The 19,583-nt window shown below is 43.8% G+C and overlaps 1 protein-coding gene across 2 annotated transcripts in view; it reads left to right on the top strand.

Annotated features, from left to right (window-relative positions):
* The window catches only part of MOSPD2 (motile sperm domain containing 2), an 879,929-nt gene that overhangs the window by 405,760 nt on the left and 454,586 nt on the right, over positions 1-19,583 (top strand). For both annotated transcript variants that reach the window (XM_069637064.1, XM_069637066.1), the window contains exon 9: positions 6,045-6,221. In XM_069637064.1, the coding sequence (XP_069493165.1) occupies positions 6,045-6,221 (177 nt within the window). The remainder of the gene's footprint in view (positions 1-6,044; positions 6,222-19,583) is intronic.

Genomic DNA, 19,583 nt, shown 5'->3' with positions numbered 1-19,583 from the left:
GCCAGAGTCACCCACGCTCTGACAGAGGTTGTACTTTCGGTGGCTTCGGGGCTTTTCAGGAGCACCGCTATAGGCAGCCCGGACAGGTCGCCCAGCCTGTACCGACGCAAGCAGCGCAAATCGTTGCACAAGGGTTCTTCCAGTCCCCCTCCCAGACACCAGCCTCAGAAGGAAAGAAATAGTGACGGTGCCATCCAGATCCACAATTCTCTGGTGGGGGACAGGCTTGCCCTGCACATTCATGCCTGGCAAGCAAGGTTTGCTGACCCATGGATTGTCTGTGGTTTCCTCTGGCTTCTGCCTGCCCATACCGCCTCCTCTTTACCCCCTCTCACACCCCCCCCACTCCCACAGATTGGGACGGCAACTATACTGGCAGAGATCCGCTCGCTTGTTGCGAATCAGGTGGTGGAGGAGGTTCCTACCTCACAGCGAGGCATATACTTTTATTCCCGTATCTTTGCCATACAGAAGAACCAGGCCGGCCTGAGAGTTGTACTGAACCGGTCAACCATGAACCTTTCCCCAAACCCCTTCAAATGTTCAAGATGGTTACGCCAGCACTGATAGCAGAGACACTGTGCCAGGGACACTGGATGTGCTCCCTGGATCTGAAAGATGCTTACCTGCATGTCCCGATTTGGGAGCCCCATCGTTCCTTTCTCCGGTTCTGTAATAAGGGCTTTCCTTTCCAATACAAGGTTCTCCCATTTGGCCTCAATTCAGCCCAGAGAGTCTTAACAAGGTTAATTAATGCTGTGGCAGCCCTGCTCAAAGCGGAAGGCCACCACCTTTATCCATACATCGACGACTGGCTAGTACGAGCAGTGTCTCCCGTGGGAGTCCAGCGCACTACGCCCAGTCTCATGCACACACTATACGAGTTGGGGGTTCTCCATCAACCTTAAGAAATTGCAATTACTTCCCACTCAGTCCTTAATGTTCTTGGGCCTAATTTGGGATACGAGGGCGGAGAGGATCTTCCCCTCCCAGGACAAGGTCAATGCAATCAGGTCTGCCACAGGGCATTTCCTCAGCAGGACATCGACTTTGGCATGGTGGTATTAACACCTGCTCGGGATAATGGCGGCATGCCTCCTTGCAGTGCCTCACACAAGGCTCAAAATGAGGAGGCTGCAGCTACACTTCTCATCTTCTTGTAATCAGGAGACTGGCTCCCAAGCAGACCTTGTCAGCATACTACAGCACCTTCACCAGGATCTCTGTTGGTGGAAAACAGAGGCCAACCTGTTAGTGGGTAGGCCATTCCAGCAGCTTTTACCAGCGGTCACTGACTTGTCCCTGGAAGGATGGGGCGCTACCCTGGACAGTGTTCATGGACTTTGATCAAAGCAGGAACAGCTAGAGCACCTCAATTGGCTCGAGGTGATGCATCTGGCTGGCCCTCAGAGATTTCCTCCCTATTATCAGCAACAAATCAGTCTGCATTCAGAGCTCCACCTGCATGTATCACATCAACAAACATGGGGGTACCAGGTGGTCTCCTCTGTGCAGGTTGTCCATCGACATATGGGAGTGGGCACTGTCGCACAACATTTATCTTTCGGCCGTCCACCTCCCGGGGGAGTCAAACCTGGAGGCAGACAGGCTCCGCAGGTTGGGGGTCGACAACTACGAATGGCAGTTGAGCGAACCTGTCCTGAGGAAGATCTTCAACAGGTGGGGCCATCCTCAGGTGGACCTGTTCGCCACCGGGAGCAACAGGCGATGTCACCAGCATGCTTCCTGGAAGGGGCAGAGTAGAGGCTCACTGGGGGACGTGTTGCAGATTCAGTGGAACGACATGTGGTTATACGCTTTCTGTCCGACCCCATTGATGCACAGGGTCATCTGCAAGGTCATGGTGTTGCAGCGGCTTCGACTCATCTTGATTGCGCCGCGGTGGTTGTCCAGACCTTGGTTCTCCGAGCTCCTCCGGCTGTCGTGTCAGCCTCCAATCCTCCTCCCAGTGGGATCAGCCACACTCTTATCCCAGCAGGGCAGCACAGTGATGCATCCCACGCCAGAAAATGTATCCCTAGCAGCTTGGTTCCTGAGCACATCACCTTAAGACATCCACAGTTGTCACAGGACAACTTGGACATCATGAGTCAATACAAAAGCAAATGGACCGGGTTCTGTCACTGGGCCCAGGAAAACGAGATAGATCCTCTGGCATGCACACTAGACAATGTGTTTTCTTTTTCAGCGCACTTTGCTCATTCAGGTGTCCCGGTTGACAACTGCCGTACTTATCTGCCGGCCATTGGGGCTTGTAGAAACTCCAGAGGGTAACCTCTTCTCATCTTCCAATCCGGTGGTCAAAAAACATATAGTGGTCCTGACCTGATTGTATCCTCCAGTCAAATGACCACACCCGGTCTGGGACCTCAATGTGGTTCTGGCCCACAAGCCCTTTGAGCCCATGGCATCAGTGAACATCAGGCTTGTCACCATCAAGACTGCGCTTCTGGTCGACATCATCTCAGCGTGCAGGATTAGTGAGATCCAGGCCCTTGTTGCATTGGAGCCATATACCACATTCTGCCGGGACAAGGTGGTGCTTAGGACGCACCCTTCATTCCTCCCAAAGGTCATGTCATCTTTCACCTTAACGAGGATATAGTACTTCCAACCTTCTTCCCAAATCCGAAAGATGAGGCAGAGAAGGTGTTGCACTGTCTGGATATCTGACGTGCCCTGAGATTCTACAGGATGAGACCATCTGTGACTTGGATGCCCTGTTTGTCACTTTTGGTGGGTCAAAACCACCAGGCAGCCAAGCATCCAAAGCGTCAATTGCAAGGTGGATGCTGATGGCCAAGAAGCTTATGAGGGGCAGCACATGACATTCCCAGTAAACATACATGCCCATGCGATCAGAGCCAAGGCCGCGGCCGTGGCTTTCCATAGGAACGTGCCCTGGCAGACAAACAGCAAGGCGGCTACTTGGGCTTCTCCATCAGCCTTTTGCAAGCACTATGGCTTGGACGCCAGCACCAGATCATCAGCATTTGGCCAGGCACTTTTAAGAAACCTGTTTTCCTAGAGGGGCAAATCTCCTCCTGAGGGCTTCATTCTGTTGTAATCACCCATGCAGTATGGAGGAAAGGGGACGGGACGTAGGAGTAATTATAAGTTCTCCAGCATGGGGTCTGGCATGGATTCACATGCTCATGAATATTCCCTGTCGTCAGCCCGGGAATATTAATGAGCATGTGAATCCATGCCAGACCCATGCTGGAGAACAATAGTTACAGGTAAGTAACTTGTTCCTTACTCACCATAGTGACTAGCGTACTTGTAGTCCATAGTCCCCTGTCCTCCATACGTCCCACCATCCCCCCCCTTAAAAACCTGTGTCATTAGGCATTGTAACATAGCCGACGCGTCAAAGGGGACTGAGGAGTGGCGCCGGTGGGTGGAGTCAGGGGAGCGTATGCTCCCTGAGCTGCGCCCCAGCGCGCATCTAAGTTTTAAGGGAAAGACAATTTTTTTCTGGTGAAAAAGGTTCTGTTTCCCGTCCCTAGAAAGGGACGCCCATACAGTATGGAGGAAAGGGGACTGTGGACTAGGAGTACGTTAGTCACTACAGTGAGTATCTTATAATGTATTGAACTAGCCTGGAGAATAGGTTACTTGCATATTCATTGGATATCCCACAAACTGCTAGAAGGTGAAATCCATGTCTATCTTATTTGGATAATGTTGATCTTATGTACTGCACAACCTATTGAAGGCTTAGAACGCCATGCTTTCCCAGCAAATGACTGTCAATATTGTGAACTCAAAAGTCATGGTTTAGAACGGTAGAAAAGTTAAATCTTGTTAATTTCATATTGATAAAAAAATCTAGTTCTTCCTAGACAAAATAAAGTAAAACATTTTATTATATTGATGGCTAGTCCTCCTGCTCATTAGTTATATGAATAACATAGTTAGAAGGTATCAAAAGTAAGAGGTTTGTAGAACAATTGGAATAGCCATGTTTCACTAACAAAATATAAATCAATGTTATGTTTGCAAAAATATCTGCCATGTGACAAGCAATGCTAACCACAGACCTAGCATTGAGCGCACACACGATCCTTGTAACATTCAAGGAATGGAACCTTGCAACGTTTTGAGTAATTGGTAGGCAAATATTTAGAATTTTGTGCTGGACCAGTTTGAAGGGTGAGTGCGGCTTTTTAGTTCCTCACCAATTTAGAAATGTATAAAGCGCATCATCCACTTTAGGGTATCTTGATTCTGAGGCAGAGCAGGATGTTCATCAGAGAAGGTTAGTCTATGTTTGCGTGTGAGTAGCTGTATTTTACTTTTAAGGGAATTGTTTTAGAGCAAAACAGGCAGGTACGCCTCTGAGCCACATGTGGTGCTAGATTACTAATATCATTGAGTTGGAATTGAGTTTCAGTAAATGTATTAACACATTTTTACATGTATCTTGCAGACACCAAGAAGAGTGCGAAATTAATGGTGTGATGTAAAGAAAACCATAACATTCCACATCGGGTTAAACAAGCTGGGAAGTGAGGCATGAAATACTTAGCGATCTGTGTGAGGCACCAGAAATACTAATGGGTGCCCCTGTTTGCAGAGGCAAGGAAGGTTCAGCGTGGAGACTAACCTTTAATTAGACTTCAGCTACCAAATAAATTGTGAAGCCAAACTGCAGCAAAGGGATGGGTAAAGACCTATACCTATTGGGAATAATTGGATGAAATACCAGTAGAATAAGGCCAAGTGACTATAGTGGTTGAGCACATCATCTAGTTTTTACATAAGAAACAAAAATGCCTGGTATTGCCTGCAACACTAACAACACCATCAACATAATAGTAAAAAAGTGGGGTACCAAAGGAATGGGTTCACGACACACTGACATCTTTTCAATAATGTGAAGAGTTTGTACAACAAAGGGGTTTATTTTATGAATACCTTAAAGGAAAGAATTCAGTGTAGAATGAACTAATTAAAGTGATTGCTATCAACATACCTCTATGTACTTATTTCTAAGGAGTGTGTGTTTTGAGGGATTAAACATCCACTTCATACATGTGTGCTACAGGAGCCTTAAACCAAGCTATTGATAAAACTGCTAGAGGTACAAAAGAATGATGTGGCAGAACTCGTTGGCAAGACTTGGCATGGTTTTACATTTTCCTGATTTAGTGGCCATACGACCTATAGATTCTTCAGTAAAAGATAATCCAAAAATATTGATTAGACTGCTGTGAGACTATAGAAAATGTGTAAAAGTCTGATACATGCTGGAAATGGGATAGGTGGAACGCCTTTCACAGGATGGAGGAGCTTTCAGGAAAGTTACCCCCGCAAGAAGATTGGGAGAAAGGATTACAATTTTGTTTCCCAGCTGAGTAATCTGTGTATATCTGGTGGGGCTTTAAGATGTACTTTTGGAAAGTTTGGGAAAATGTGAATTAAACAGAGAAAGGTGACAGGGGGAAAGTAGTATTTAAATGAAACAATAAGAATACATATGCATTTCTTTTAATTCTGGGTTTTTTGAAAAACCTACCTGGAACCATCCACTGTTATTTTGCTGTGACTTATTTAAAACCGAAAAAATTATGAAATGAAAAATAGTACAACTAGGTCTCCTTTTAAAACTATTTACAATGCTGAAATGTGTTCATATGGTTATGTTTACTAGTATACATTTCTCCATTAGTAATGTTGTTAAGCATTAGGTTTAATAGCTCTGGTATGATGGCATTATGGAGATTCTATTTGAGGTCTATGCATTCCTTACGTAATTTGTTTGGTACATTGTTGGATCCTCTTGTTAGACATTTCAGTTCATGACTTGGTAAATCTACATATTCCAGAAGCAGTTGGCTTTTACGTTACTTTCTTGATTACCTTGGGGTCTAACATGTGCAGACTGCAAATTGGATGGTGTCATAAATTAAATGTACAATTCATTATTGGTTTATTTCAAGCAACATCTATTAAATATTCATGTGAAACCCAGATTTGTTTCATTTTTTAAATCCCAACAATTCTTTCTTATATACTAGGACCCTTTCAGGTACAGCTATCCACCATTGCCTGATGATGATTTTCAAACACCCATGTGTGAAAATGGACCTATTGCCAGTGAAGATGAAGCTGAAATCAAGGATGATTTTGAGTCTGACACAAGAGATTCTGTTGACTCTAGTCCTATTGAAGACCAAATTCCCAGGCCAAAAAAGGTATGTTTAGACAGGATCCACATTTCTTCTGTTGGGATGGAGGGATATATAAATGGTTTACTCCTAATTAATTATTATATATTTTAAATAGTTGTGTATGTATTCAATTTCTAAAGGTGTCCAGTACTAAAAACAAATATGCAAAATGATGGAGCAGGACATGCATGTATTGGCTTAAGGAAGAAGGCATCCAGTGGGAATGTTGATGTTGGCAACAGTGACACTACCTACGCAATGCCTAGTATACTCGGATATTATTAAATATAGACACTAAACACATACCATGAATTGTCGTCTCATTTAAAAAGTGTGATCTAGTGTCTAGCATTGGTGGCTGAAGTTTTGAAAGTGGTCGGGCACAAATGGTTTGCCAGAATATTGTCTGAGGGAGCCCGAACCAACTGGTGTGGAAGGTCCCCCTGGATTTTATTTATTTATTATTATTTTTTATTTCATTAAGATGATTGGTTGAAATTGTGTTTTTTGCGGTACAAATTCCCACTAGTTTACAGTACAAAGAATGTACAACCTGATCTGTAGTGCAACACAATAATTACTCCAATACTGTAGTAGATGCCAGTTGGCCAATATAATACAGGAGTTTTTCACCACACTTTTTCATGCTGGTTGTACCCAAAGAAAATCATGCGTCTTTTCTCCCCATTACACCAAATACTACAATTGCAAAACACATTGTACTTCTGCTCCTGCCCAAAGAAAATCATGGGACCTGTATTAATAATAAAACTGCATTAGCATTGTAAAAGAAATATCCTTGCTGGTTGCGGCCTTGTTCTGCTCATGCAGTGCAAAAGATGCATTTGACTTTTGTGTTACCAATGGGACGAGGTTTCTCAGCCCTCTGTTGCTGATGGGAAGTCACCTCCAGTTCAGAGGCACATGAGCAAGGCATTTTAGGTATTTAAATTATCCCAAATGCAAGCCTGCCATATATATTGCACATGTTTTGTTCCATTAACTCACCACCTTAACATCACTTAGTTATTTCCAACTTTCAAAAGTTCTGTTAGGTTATCAGAAAAAGGCAGATTTACAGGTGGTGGTAGGTAGAGCATAACTGATGTCTTATTTGTTAACCATATGTTTTCGTCAGCTACGTAGCTTTGGATTTATCAAGTATTTTATCTTTTTTTGTCCACTAGATAAGAATGGATTACTAATGGTGTACTGGGACAAGTAAGAGGGATGTGGGGTTAATGCAACAGATTACTAATGTAGTACTTGGACAAATAAAAGGGATGTGGCGTTAAAGGTAGGATTAATGATGGTGTACTGGGACGAAGAAGAGGGAGGCGGGCATAGTAGGAACTGTCATGAGGAAGAGGAAGGTGCAGTATTTGGGGGACTGGAATGAAGAAGAGTGAGTTAGGGGATTATGATGAAGATCGAGGTATTTGTATTTTGTATTTGTTTTTGCTTATATAGTGCTTAACACCTAAACGCTTCACAGAAGTCAAAGCGGTACAACAATAGGATAGGACAGTAAAATCAGTTGGCACGCAAATGCTCTTTTAATCAAGTTTTGGAAAGAGAGGATTAAGTTAGAGATCGGATGGAATGAGGGAAGACATTCCAGTGCTTAGGGGCGAGTACGGAGAAAGAGCGGAAACGCGATGAAGTACACAGAGGATGAGCAACAACCAGAACAAAGAGAGAAGGGAACAAGAAGGAAAATAAAAGGAGACTAAGGAAGAGAGGTTGAGGGGGAGCAAGATGATGGAGACTTTTAAATACTAAGAACAGAATTGAAAAAAAAAGTCGGGGTTCAAAGTAGAGGAAATGGAATCCTAAGGAGAAAGACTGCAAAGAACATGGATCTAAGAGTGATAAAGAGTGGAGCCAGACGGTAGACAAGAAGAACAAGTAGTAAGCAAGAACAATCGAATAAACGGGAGAAGACCAAGGACAAACACGTATTTTGGAAGCATGAAACCTTGACAACCTGCGGCTTTACGGATATTGAAAAGTTGAGTTTGGGGTAGTGCAGGATTGTGACTCTGAAGAATGAGGTGGGGCCATTGGGGGCTCCGACAAGGAAGAGTGAGGTGGGCTTAGTAGGGGACTGTGACGAGGAAGAGTAGTGAGATGGGGGACTGAGAAAGAGTGAGGTCGACAGAGGGCTACTGGGATAGGGCATTAGTGGCAATGGCATGAATTACTATTGAGTAAGGGAGTTGAGTGGGAACAAAACATGATCTTCATCCTCCCAAACCTTCGCAAAACATCTTTTTTTTTTTTTTACCCTGCTCATATGCTCCCCAGCCTCAAAACTACCCTACTCAAACCCCTTATACCATTTGTTGGCAGTTCCCAAAAACGAATCAAGATCTTGACTCTCAAACTGCATAATGGCATATTTTTTTAAGGAAAGCCTTGGGCCCAGCAATGCATCATGGGAAATGGAACTACATTTTTGTGTATAGGGGAAGCCTCTCTATGCCAAATAAAATTAATTTAAAAAAAACACTGGGCAGATTTATACCAAACCAGCAAAGGATATAATTGGAGCGCTTGTTTATAATTGGATAAAATCCATCCAGCAGTTTTGGCTGTGCGCATGAGCAAAAATACAGATCTTTTCCCTACGGGAAAATAAATTGAAAAATGAAAACGCATCTTTTTTTTATCTTTTAGAACTTTTGTACACTAACACAGATTTGCACAACATTTTCCAGTCTTGATGGGCCCTGGTCTGACATCTTGCTTGAAAATTTATTGATAATCTGCCCTACAGCTCAAAGGTTATTAGACCTAGAATGTTCATAACCCCTATGAATGTGTCAAGATCGCAGGTATTGCTTCCGTTCAGGCTCTCCTCAATGGAGGGTGACTCCTCCCGAAGCTTTTGTCCCCGAATAAAAACAAGAATGCAGTGACAAAGGATTTGGGTGAAAAGGCGGGTACGCACTGCCTGGAAAAACAAGAAACACAATAGGTTAGGGATGATTCAGGGTTACCCCGTTTACTATAAGATACACCCCAGTATATGTACCTAGCTGTGGTTAGTGTGGAATGGAGGAGAAACCTGCACAAAGTCCAAGGAAGAATAGTCCGTACTCCACAGACAGGGTCTTCAGGACGAGACAGGGAATGCAGAGTAACAAAAAGACGGCAGGCAAAAGCAAGCTTGAGAGACCGGCAGGGTCAGCAACAGTCAAGCAGTAGACAAAGCCAACTGGTAATCCAGTAGCAAAGTCCAGAATATCACAAAGCCAAGGGTCTAGTACACAGAAGCTAGTATTCCGAAAAGCACTAGTTCAGGACACGCAGGACTTACTTTGTTAGAGAACCGCAGAGTGTAGTCAGCAATTGGCTTGTATCCTTTCTGTGGACTACAGCGACCAGTGTTCAGGGTTGTGTGATGACGTCCGATGACGTTTGATGTCTGATGCGGACCCTGTATCGGGCTGTAGTATCGAACTATAGGGCATTGAGCATTTTCCTATCATTTAGAGATCTACTAGAAAACATTCACATAAAAATACAAAAATCTGACAAAGCTAAAATGAGATGGCAGTCAATTTCATGTTTCATGTTTCTTCTGTGACTTCTATTCAACTTGTGCATACTAATAGTGAGCGGGAGTATGCATACATGTGAATATGAAATATAAAGTAAGTAGTGACTAGCTGTGGGGACTAATGTTAGGGCATCCCTTTCCTAGAGTGCAATGGTAGCCTTGAAAAATTGCTGCATCTTAAATGTAAATGAAAAGAAATGTTCAGATGAGCACTTTAATTAGTGGAAGTGAGCCTTAATTTAGGGTATAAAGTTGCAACACAATTAGCAAACCGCTGCATAGAAAGTAGCTACCAAAAATGCAAGTAGTAAGAGAAGTTGTCAACGAAGCAGAGCATGTATTACATGTTCACATCTGCGAAACGGGTTACCTTTTCTGCAACACAAGCAAAGTGAGCATTGCGTAAATGCATGCTGAAAGGCAACTGCTTCAGATTTGCAGGTAATACAAAACTAACACAACACTACACTAGAGAATGAGGATATTAGTACCCCATTCTGCCCCATGTCGTTCTCAATCGACAAGTTCTGCCTCACTGTCGCGACATATGCCTGGATTCTAACCAATGGTACTCTTTTCCTATGGTCTTTCCCACTATTGCTCCCTCTTTTTTTTTTTTCTTGGCCCAGTCCTTCTGGTTTGCTCCTCCTCTCCAAATCCTCACTCATATGGGCTGAACAGTATGAGAAACCTGAATGTGTATGGGGTCTGTCATTCAGGTGGCCAGGACACAGCCATCGCTATTGGATCCAGTTCCTGGGGGGTGGACTGGTGAGGGAGGATCACCTGGATGGGCGGGTCCTTGGGAAGTAGAAGTGGGACACTGACTGGTGAGATGCGGTAGCCCCCTTCTTATGAAACCTTTTCCCCAGCCTACCCCGTAGGATATTGAAACACTCTAGCCCTACCCCCCTTTCCAATTCGAAAGATGATGGACAAACACCAGAGCCGTTTACCTGACGTATTCCAACACAAGGATCAGGCAAAGTCAGGCGATTAACCAGAATCACACGCACCTGATGGCCCTTTCCCTTCTCCACAGGGATAAAAGGTGGAGTATGGTAGCACCATATGGGAAAGGCAGACCGCAGGACGAGACAGCTATCCAGGCACAGCAGTTCAAGAGGAGGAGAAAGACGGCGCGACCCGAGAGTGTGACAAAGAGAGAGAAGCGACCTTGCCCTTTCCGACCAAGGCCTGTAAAACCTCTGTGGAAGGAATTGTAAAACAGCGAACAATAGTCCAAGTGTGTTGCAGCAGATTCCAACGGTAAACAGAGCGTGCCTACACTGATAAGCAGGACAGAGGGAGATGCCTGCTACCATGGTACCGGCCTTAACTCTCGATACGAAGAAAGCCAGGCGGTTCATCACAGCCGATGAGTCGAGGGGAGAACCAATAAAGAAACCGAACTGTGTTGAACAAAAGTAGCAAACTGCTGATAGCAGAATGTACAAATAACTGTTAATGTGAAAGGGGAAAGCCAGCTGCTGATGAGCCAGGCACCATGTGGGTGCTCACTCGAGAAATTCTGGGCAATTACCCGATTGTTAAAATTGCTAGTACCAGAAGGCCTGGGGAAAGACGAGAAGAGGGTCAAAGTGGTCATATGGGGGTCTAGTAAAATCCTCTGTTCCGTCAAAAGTCTTTGATCGGCAAATGATCATGAAGCTAAGGGAAGTGAATCCCACATCGTAAGAAAGTAGAAGGAACTGTGTAATTGGCAAGAGTGAACACGACTGAGGGATGCCAGTGTAAAGGGTCAAAGTCTAAAGTCCGAAAGAACAGTGTGTTGACAAGAGTGAACCCGGCAGAGGGTGGTCCACATTGAACTGTGTAAAAAGACATTAAGATTCGAGAATATAAGCAGAGAAGATTGTATTGAAAGCCATAAAGAAACCCTCACCCCAACAACACGTGATTGCAACCGAGAAATCGTTTTTGAATACAAGCCAGAGTGAACCCGATGGATGGAGGCGGATATTAGAGAGGGATCTGAGGCACGCAAGAGGTGGACCCAGAGGTGAAGAATCATTACCTTAAATGCAACACAAAAGGAACTTTTTGTTTATTTTAAACCTATCAGGCCATCGGAAGCAGGAAAGCTAACCTCCGAAGGTCCCGATATCGCTGAGAACTGTTTAGGGATATGAGCCTGGAAGAGGGGGAATTCCAGGGTGAAAAGTTATCACCCAATATGCATACGGAGAGGAGCTTTTGTTATTTTGAATACATCAGGTCCTCGAAGGCAAGAGACTTTTTACAGAGCAAGATACTTGGCCATCAAAAGTCCTGATAGCTGAGAACGGAACTGTCGTCTCGTGCTGGGAAAGCGCGAGCGTGTGCTGTGCTCCAGAGTCCCTCCTTGTCACATGCTCAAAACGTGGGGAAGAGAGACCACGACTACTGAATGCTGACATATTTGAGAACACTTTTTTATTTCTTATAAGCCCTACCCCCACTCTTTTGTATTTAGCATAAGGATTGGCAACAGGTTTTTCTTAGTATAGGCCCTTTTATTTTGACAAGACGCCACTAGTTATTGTTATTGTTAATTTTCTTATACCGCGGCAAAGCCCGTAGGCATCCAGGCGCCGAGAGACAGAAAAGGCAGGCTTCCAGTGAAGGATTGTACTAATGGAAAAGATGGGTCTAAAAGTGTTTCAGAAACGTGAATAAGTCCCCCGTTTTACGCAGAGTAGCCGGCAGCGCATTCCAGGCCTTGGCGCCTTGGATATGAAACGCTTTGCCAAGCCCGCGGGATTGTTTCACACGATGTTGGACTAGTAAGAGATCTTCCGCTGATCTAAGTCTTCTTGTGGGTTGGTAGACACTTATAACATCTTTCATATAGATTGGTGCTGTCCCAGAGATGCATTTATGACAGATGGTAAGTAGCTTAAACCAAATGCGGGCCTCTACAGGAAGCCAGTGTAGTTTTTTCCTAGCAGAGGTAGTCTGTTCTGAGCATTTCATCCGAAAGATGATACGGATGGCTTTATTTTGTACTTTGGGGAGTTCATGGATGTCGGCTTTACTTGCCCCACATAGGAGTGCATTACAGTAGTCCACACGTGGTAGAATGTCAGCTCTCACAAGTTTAGTGCGGTTTTTGATGGAGACAAGTGGGGCAACCTGTCTGAGCACTTTGAGATGGTAATTGGTGCTCTTAGAGATAGCTGCGACGTGGGCATCACAATCTAGGCTACTCTCCATGAACGTGCCTAACGTTTTAACTTTCTGTACGACTTTTATGTCACTGCCATCAATCCTAAAGCCTGAGTACACCTGGTCCAGTTTAGTTAATGCCTGGCTGGGTCCAAATAGCATAAACTCAGTCTTTGAGGCATTTAGGCAGAGCCAGTTAGTAGACATCCACTTTTGTTTATCAATTGATACACCATGTCTACCAAGTTTTGGTCGGTGTCATGATTACCAGTGATGTCAAGGACCAATTGAAAGTCATCCGCATAGTTGCAAAAGAAATTCTGAAAGAATTCCAATTCATTGCAAAGAGGGAGGATATAAATATTAAACAATAAAGGAGAGAGACATGCCCCCTGTGGAACTCCACAGGTCAACAGTTGTGGTTCAGAGGCACAGTCCCCCCAGTGTGCCTGCGATCGTCGACCCTCTAAAAACGATCTCAACCAGTCTATGGCATTAACAGAGAGGCCCCCGACCGACTGCATTCTGTCAAGAAGGATGTTATGATCAAGCAGGTCGAAGGCTGCTGATAAGTCCAACAACATCAGCAGCCCCTACCTACTTTCCTCCAGCTTAGAAAGCATATAAGTCTGTAGGTCTAGGAGGGCATTCTCAGTGCCATGGTGGCTTCTAAAGCCTGGCTGCTTAGTGTGAAGTATATCAGCCACCTGTACCTAGTCCTGCAGTTGGATGGTTGCTACCTTGTCTATGTGTTTAAGTAGAAACAAGGTATTCGTAATTGGCCTTAGGTTTGCAGCATCAGAAGGATCTAATCCAACGTTTTTTAATAATGGTGAAACTGCAACATTTTTTAATGGCTTGGGAATTTTGCCTGACCTAAAGGAGGCATTGGCAAATCTACATAGAAAGGGTGCAAACTGCTCTTGGTGCTCCAGAATAGTTTTGGATGGGAGAATTTGCCAGGGCAATTAGTAGGATGTATGGATTTCATAACATTAATCATTTCCACTACAGTGGTTTCCTTAAAAGTAAAGCCAAAAGCGGGTTCAGTTTTAGTGGCAGTGTTAGACAGAAAGTCTTGTTTAGTATCAATTAGTTTGGTATCAGATTGTAGTGTTTTACAAGACAACAATGTAGACTTAACTGTAAGCAATGTTGAGGTCAATGTTTCCTGCTTAATTTTATCTTGGGCTTTGCGTAATTTATCCGCAAAAGCTTTCTGAACTCGGTCGCAATCCTCAACAGTAGGTTTAATAGAGGAGCCACAAGCAGTGGGTTTTTCCCAGGATCTAAAGAGGTGGAAGAGTTCCTTAGTCTGGTCTCCTGCAGAACTAATTTGATTATTATAGTTGGTTTTCTTATCCTCGAGAATTTCTAGTTTGTACTGCTTCTCTTTACGCTTCCAATCCAGTAAGTTGGTCGTGGAGCTATCTTTGCGCCAGGTGTGTTCGGCCTGCCTTTTACTTGCTCTGAGATCTACCAAAGAAGCGGAGAACCATCTATGACGATTTGGTAAATCTCTGACCAATGTGTCTTTCATAGGGGCGAATTTATCAAGCATATCAGTGGTCAGTTTATTATAGATATCTATTAATGACTCGGGATCATTGGTGTCCTTGGTTAAGGTCATCAGAGAATGCAGATAGTCAACTAAAAACAGGTGTAGTTATATTCTTTAAATTTTCGAGTTCTAACTGGGTGCATAGGAGCATGCACTCTACGTGCAAGGGCTGGAAGCCGCAGAACACAGGTGACAAAAAAGTGATCAGACCAAATACATGGTGTGGTCAAAACATCTTCGACAGTTATGTTACTACTACCGACCCAATCCAAAATGTGCGACTGCCTTATTTTGTTTTGATGGTCGTAGCTTGCTCCCATCTTAGATTTAGGCTTAGGCATTTTTCCACCCGACCTATAGAGTTTAATAAACACCCTTGAACTGTGATCACTTGTGTCTGTCTTTTCTTGATACCATGCAATCCTTACAACAGTAAGTAGAGAAGAAAGCGGGTCACAATTCCCTCCAAGTGGCTACTTCATGCAGTTTATAGTAGGGCATGATGGCATCACAACAGATGCCATCATGGCCTCCTATGAGCTAATTCTCTCAAGAGGGACTCCTTGTGCCTCCCAAACAGAGGCACTTCAGGCACCCATATGGGCCGAAGACCTGTCTCACGTAGGGGGCTGCAGGCACAAGATGGCGCAGCAAAGCAGAGCGCTCAGTCGGGCTTAAAAAAAAGTGTACTCTTTTATAAACTTAACACCCATCCTCTTACTCAGGGCAATGTATTTTGGTGGCCCTTGACTGCTAATGCATGGACTAATGCTTTGTGATCTTTTCTTATTCAAAACCGATCATGCCTTAATAAAACGGCCCACTTGCATGACTCATTATCTTTTAGATGATTCCTCTCAGGGACCAATGTTTGCCAACCCCTCTTCTTTACATCAAAACTGCATCTAATCCTTTGCTAATGTTGTCCTATCCCATGGATTACACATTCCTAATGTTGGCACAAAGGCAATGTCTTTTTTAAAAAAAAATATTTCCACCAAATGCATACTCGTACTGTTTTGCCAAAAGTAACTGATCTCTGTTCAGTTTGAAACAAAATTCCTCACAAACCTCAAGCAATATCTCACAAGACTAGGCAATGCCCTCAACCCATTGCTGTCCTTTATTTATTTATAATATTTATAGAGTGCAGCGTTCACCCAAAGGGATCTTGGCGGTAAGCAAAACTGGGGGAGATCACTGAGTGGGTAAAATCAGAATAGAAAGGTTTTCAATGCTTGCCTTAAGGAGAGGTAGTCCTCAGTTTTCCGCAATGACCGAGGGCCACTGTTCCATAATCTGGCTGCCACAACAGAGAATGCCCGACCGCCTATATGAACAAAATGAACACGAGGGATGACCACCTGGCAGGAGTGGGCCGAGCACAGTGCCCATAGTAGGTGCGATGGACCAGACAGAAAGATTTTAAAGAAATCTGTTTGGCCACTGGAAACCAATGCAAACAGTGAAGGATTAGGGTTGCATGCGTATAAAGGGGGGGACAGGGTGGCGGCCCTGGCTGCAGAGTTCTGATGGGCCTGTAACCGATGAATGAGATAAGCGGGCTGGCCTAGGTAAAGTGCATTGCAGTAGTCCAGGGCAGACAAGGCCAAGGAGGCAACCACAGGGGCCCTGAACTTACTGGGCAGGAAAGGGAGAACCTTTCCGAAAACTTTTAGCTGATAGTGGCCTTGCTGGCACACCGTGCTAACCTGCATTTTAGCTGACTAAGTGGAAGTGATCTTGACTCCAAGGTCCTTTACAACATGAGACACGTGTAGGGGAAAACACCTGGGGAGGAGCGGTGGCTAAAACAGAGGGGTATACATAGCCAAGGCAGCAGGTGGGCCTACACCAACACCTCGGTTTTATCGCCGCTGAGCATGAGCCAGCTACTACTCATCCATTACCACGCGGCAGTCAAGCATGTCCAAAATCTGGACGCAGTTTTAGAAGAAGAAAGGTGCAGATGCACAATGATTTTAGTGTTATCGGCATAGCAGAGGAAGCCGTGGGAGGGTATGAGTCTGGCCAGAGGCTGAAAGTAGATATTTAACAGAGGTGAGATGGCAGACCCCTGGGGGACACCACAAGTGAGGGAGCAAGGGGCCGAGTGGAAAGGAGGAAGAGGGAGCGACTGAGTACGACCAGAAAGAAAGGAGCAAAACCAGGAAAAAATGGCACCAGATATGCCTTCCCCAGCAAGGCGCTCTAGCAGGACCGAGTGATTGATGGTGTCAAATGAGGCAGAGAGATCAAGCAAAAGGAGAGGGCTAGGAACATCTTAATCTACAATCTCTAAAATCACCTTGTGCCAAATGCTCCAACTATTGATCACTTAATAAACAAACAAAAAACATCTGTCATTCAAAATGTACATTTGACCTTCATTTTGAGCCTTGTCTTTTCCAGGATATGTAAGACAATGCCATGTTCCTATAATCTAAAAGCAAAAACAAAAATGTCTTCTTCGGAGCAATTTCCTTGGTGAATATCTTAAAATAAAGTTTTTATCTGCTGTAACACAGTAGAAGCCATCCAGAACAGCATCCATCGATAACCAAACTCCCCTACTCGGCTAATTAAGAACCTCGAATTTCTCGATCCTTTACTTAATTTGATCTGGTTGCACTCATTGGATAAATTCAAGGTTGAAGTGCTTGGTTTTTTCCAACAATGCAAACATTTCATTTATCTTTGGCAATGGATACCAGCGTACTCAAATTCTTTTATTCAAGCAGTGCAAGTCTATAGAGTTTGAGCTGCATTGCTTAATCACTATGGCTGTAACCAGTTTGTCTGCTTTTGTTTTCTTTTTGAACAACCTCATGACTTCACTTTCTAGGGGTTTATAGATCAGCACAGCAATCTTTACTATGCCCAATTTCTAACAGAAGAGTATTCAGGGAACCTATCCCGCAGTTCACTGACCTCTGATTGCGTTATGGGATCCTCATCATTATCCTCTTTCTCAACCAAATCCTACACATTCTTTTGTCGTTATTCATCCCTTTAATTGCACATGACTGCTAGATCCCTCAGGGCTATTTACATATTCCTCATATAACATTGGTATTTTGAAAATGCATTCCATTGTTGGGACTTTCAAGAACTATGATAATTTAATGGCTTACATTTATATCAAGTTTAAAAAAAATGTTGTATACTTTATTGTTCATCTGTTTTCAAATACAAACCTTAAGCACTTTAATTACATCATCATTATATCACATATAAGAATATAAAACACATAACATTTGAAACCACTGTTGGATATATTAATAAAGTAAAACAAGATCATAAGGACCAGAGAACAAGACAGAAATTAGTAACATTCAGAAAACCGTACTAGTGGCCTTACTGCTAATTATCACGTTGTTGCCGCAAAATTGTTTTGGTGTTTAATCATGAACAGTCAGTGTACTTCTTCACAGTTAAGAGAATCATCTAGGCTCAATTAACCTCCGCACTTCCCTCCACACATGGAAGGCTGCAGTGGTGATCACCACTGATTCTGCACTGATTAGAGTACCCCAAAAGTGCTCCAATTCGATATGGTTGTGACAGCCTACAAATGTGCATGCCCCAATATACTCTTTTGTAGGTAAACTATTTAGTCAGAGACATAGGATGAAGCGTTCAAGGTTCTTTGAACAGCATTTTTCAGGTATGCCCTTAGAGTATCAGGATCGAAATCCTGATGAGAATACTCATATCTCCTTTTTTGAGAAAGTTTGTCTATGCTTTTTATCCTATCCCATGGCTTCGACTTTTTCTTTAAAATAGACCCAGTGATATCCGAGTTTAGTGCTGTTGACAACGGAATATCCAAACTAGAGCGTTGCACATTGTTGTAATACCTCTACAAATCTGTTTTTTTGGTAGCCCCACTTTTTACCTATTAGTTTCAGCAAGGCATTAGAATTAATGTGTGGAGACACCAATTTACAGTATGGCCTTTGTAGACACCAAGTTGATTTCAGTGATATAAGCCCATACTACTATCTCAGTGCCTCAACTCGGATTGAGGAGGGAAGGTTGATAATTGTGTGTGGACTATTTTCCTCTATCTTATCCAACCAAGAGACATATTTCAGAGTAAGGGCTGCCAAGCCGTACAGCAAACTTGGTACTATACTAACTCAGTAGATTTCTAACATGAATTCTATGTTGTCTCCTCCTTGTCTGGCTATATAATGTTTTACTGCCAACCACTTGTCCCAGTTTTTGTCAATAAAGATGTTACAGTTATATTGAGCCGACGATTTATGTTTTATTGGGAAGCCCAGAGAGCAATAATCAATGATTTCTAATGTGTTATCTCTGAGCTTCTATTGAAAGGGCGTTTTTGTTTTGGTAAACTTCCAGCCAAGCACATCATTGTTGTCTTCCGGATATTTATTACCATGCGATTCTTCTTGGCCTATGTTTTTTAACAATTACATTTATTCCTCCCTTATTTTTTTGCCCACCAGCAGTGAAGCATTTTGAAATTGTGTTCCATTGTCAAGGTGAAGAGATTTCCATGAAACGTGACCCAGTACGCCTTGCAAGTCTGTCTCCCTGTTAAATCCGCTATCACCATCACCCTGTATATTTTTGACAGAATCCCCTTCCTACAGCCAGCTCCATTGATGGCTTGTTCAAAGGTTGTAAGGGGTCGCGACAGCTCGTTTCTTCAAGTAGCTTCCGCCAACATACCCTTCAGCCCCAGGTATTCAAAAACGCAAGTACATCTTTCTCTAGCATTTCCGCCACCATCTTGCAATCTTTGAATAGCCCCTCCAAAAAGAGTTGCCCCGTTCTCTCGAGACCCCTATCGGACCATCCCAGAGTATGTCAGAACCCATGCCTGTCCAAGTCCAATGGTGCCTCCCCACACTGAGCTCATCGGAGATGGCCAGCCGGGTAGCTGATCATTGGGACCCCCTCTTCCACAGAGACCATAGTGCGCCCAGGGATGGGTGGGTCTTTACCCTGTCAGGGATTGCCTTGTTCGGAGACCATAAAAGTTCCCTGACTTTCTTGGGGTGAGTGAATGAGTCTTCCAAGTATGTCCAATAGGTGCCCATGTCATCCCTCATATGTTCTA

This window comes from Ambystoma mexicanum, chromosome 7p (genome assembly GCF_040938575.1).
Source record: "Ambystoma mexicanum isolate Mex_15411 chromosome 7p, UKY_AmexF1_1, whole genome shotgun sequence".
NCBI classification, from domain to species: Eukaryota; Metazoa; Chordata; class Amphibia; order Caudata; family Ambystomatidae; genus Ambystoma; species Ambystoma mexicanum.
This window is presented reverse-complemented; position numbering and strand designations above follow the sequence as displayed.